This window comes from Glycine soja, chromosome 17 (genome assembly GCF_004193775.1).
Source record: "Glycine soja cultivar W05 chromosome 17, ASM419377v2, whole genome shotgun sequence".
NCBI classification, from domain to species: Eukaryota; Viridiplantae; Streptophyta; class Magnoliopsida; order Fabales; family Fabaceae; genus Glycine; species Glycine soja.
The window spans coordinates 10,352,741-10,354,352 of record NC_041018.1 but is presented as its reverse complement, the minus strand read 5'-3'; the positions used below and the strand labels follow the sequence as shown (position 1 = coordinate 10,354,352).

Below are 1,612 nucleotides of genomic sequence, written 5' to 3'. Positions count from 1 at the left end.
AAACTTAGTTAGAGCTACACCCATTAAACGAATAATAAGCCGGTTAGCTTCTCTATAACTCCATAACATTAACATAGTTTTTCCAAGTTCTTTTCTCCCGGACAGAAAGTCGTACCCAAAGTAAACATGAAGAAATGAGACGTTGATTCGATAATTCAATTGTTAAAAAGCCATTAAGATAAGTTGATTCCTACTTTTCTTTTCAAATAATTGCATTCGAAAATATAATCCGTAAACAAAGCAGGACGAGTCACTTTACAAGATAAAAAGTAAATTAAAATAAAGAACACAGTATTAGAATAGTAAAATCCGATGCCTTTCAGACACGGTTCTGGTTTTAACTTGGAAAATGAAATGATGGGTAAAGTATCCAGCAATTGCTGTCCTTGTTACAGAAAACGTACTAAAAAATTGATGCCTTTCTTTTAACCAAGATTCTTTTTAGTGAAATTTCCTTTAACCAAGATGTTATTCCTAATAATCAAAAAGCGATTTACAAATCCATGATTTGTATCAATCAACAAAAGAATAAGCCAGAAACAAATTAGGCACAATGTACATACAAATAGATTAATCAATCAAATTGAAACCCACCAAAATAACCAAACTATAGACACATGAACTAGCCAGCAAGTGCCAGAATCAATGTACATGTAGCATCATAATCATCACCACCATCATCGTAGTCACTTCATCATAATTCTGAACTCTTCAAAGCTAAGCATGCCATCCCCATTCAAATCAAACCTACTTATCATCACTTTGCACTCTACCATTGACTTAGATTCCCCTAACTTCTTCAGCATCCTCTTCAAGGCCTTTGGAGTAATAAACCCACACCTCTCCGTATCATACATATCAAAGGCTTCTCTCAAATCCTTCAAGTTCTCTTCTTCTCCAGCAGCCTCCATCAGATTCATCAAATCGTCCAAACACAACAACCCGTCGCCGTCCGAATCCAACGCCTCGATCGCCATCTCAGCCTCCTTCAACATAACCTCACCACCCATCATTGCTATTCTGTTCCTTAGCTCTGAGGGTGAAATCTTTCCATCACCGTCTTCATCGAAGTACCTTAGCACACGCTCGTATTCCGCACCCCTCATCATTTTTCTGAACAAACAAATAAATAAACACGTGTGTACTTGTTTGATTTTACTTATGAACTAAAAATATTTTGATTTTGATGAAACAATTTGGTTGTGTTGAGGGGTTTATATAAGTTTTGGTACGGTGGTGTAAAAGGCGTGTTAATAATTTAGTTTTGCATGTTCCCGGAAGAAGAAAACGACACCAACGTCACGACATATGTAGTTAGTTGAAGTTCAATTGGATAACGCGGACCAAGAATTTAATAAAAATTATGACTTCAAATTCGAACACCCTTGAACAAGCAATATTTGCGGTCAAAGTACTCGTGAATTAAATTGAAAGGAGTATTATTTTTTATTTTTTTAAGAATAAATAGTCAAATTGTTTATGAAAGTATGATGTGCGGAGAAATTCATCCATGAAAAATTAAAAATATAAATTTAATATTAAATAAATAAAAAAAGTGACAAATTAATCATATAATTAAATTTATCAGATTATTTTATCGTTAAATATAATA

General features: G+C 33.8%; 1 protein-coding gene across 1 annotated transcript; it reads right to left on the bottom strand.

Moving 5' to 3' along the window:
- Positions 1–413: 413 nt before the first annotated feature.
- LOC114392732 (putative calcium-binding protein CML19) lies at positions 414–1,204 on the bottom strand. The gene has a single exon (XM_028353959.1). The coding sequence runs from the start codon at positions 1,107–1,109 to the stop codon at positions 687–689; it is 423 nt and encodes a 140-aa protein (XP_028209760.1). The 5' UTR covers positions 1,110–1,204; the 3' UTR covers positions 414–686.
- Between the last annotated feature and the right edge of the window lie 408 nt (positions 1,205–1,612).

Bases quoted from the DNA above. Each gene is read 5' to 3' on its own strand.
- LOC114392732 (XM_028353959.1), bottom strand. From the start codon at position 1,109: ATGATGAGGGGTGCGGAATACGAGCGTGTGCTAAGGTACTTCGATGAA.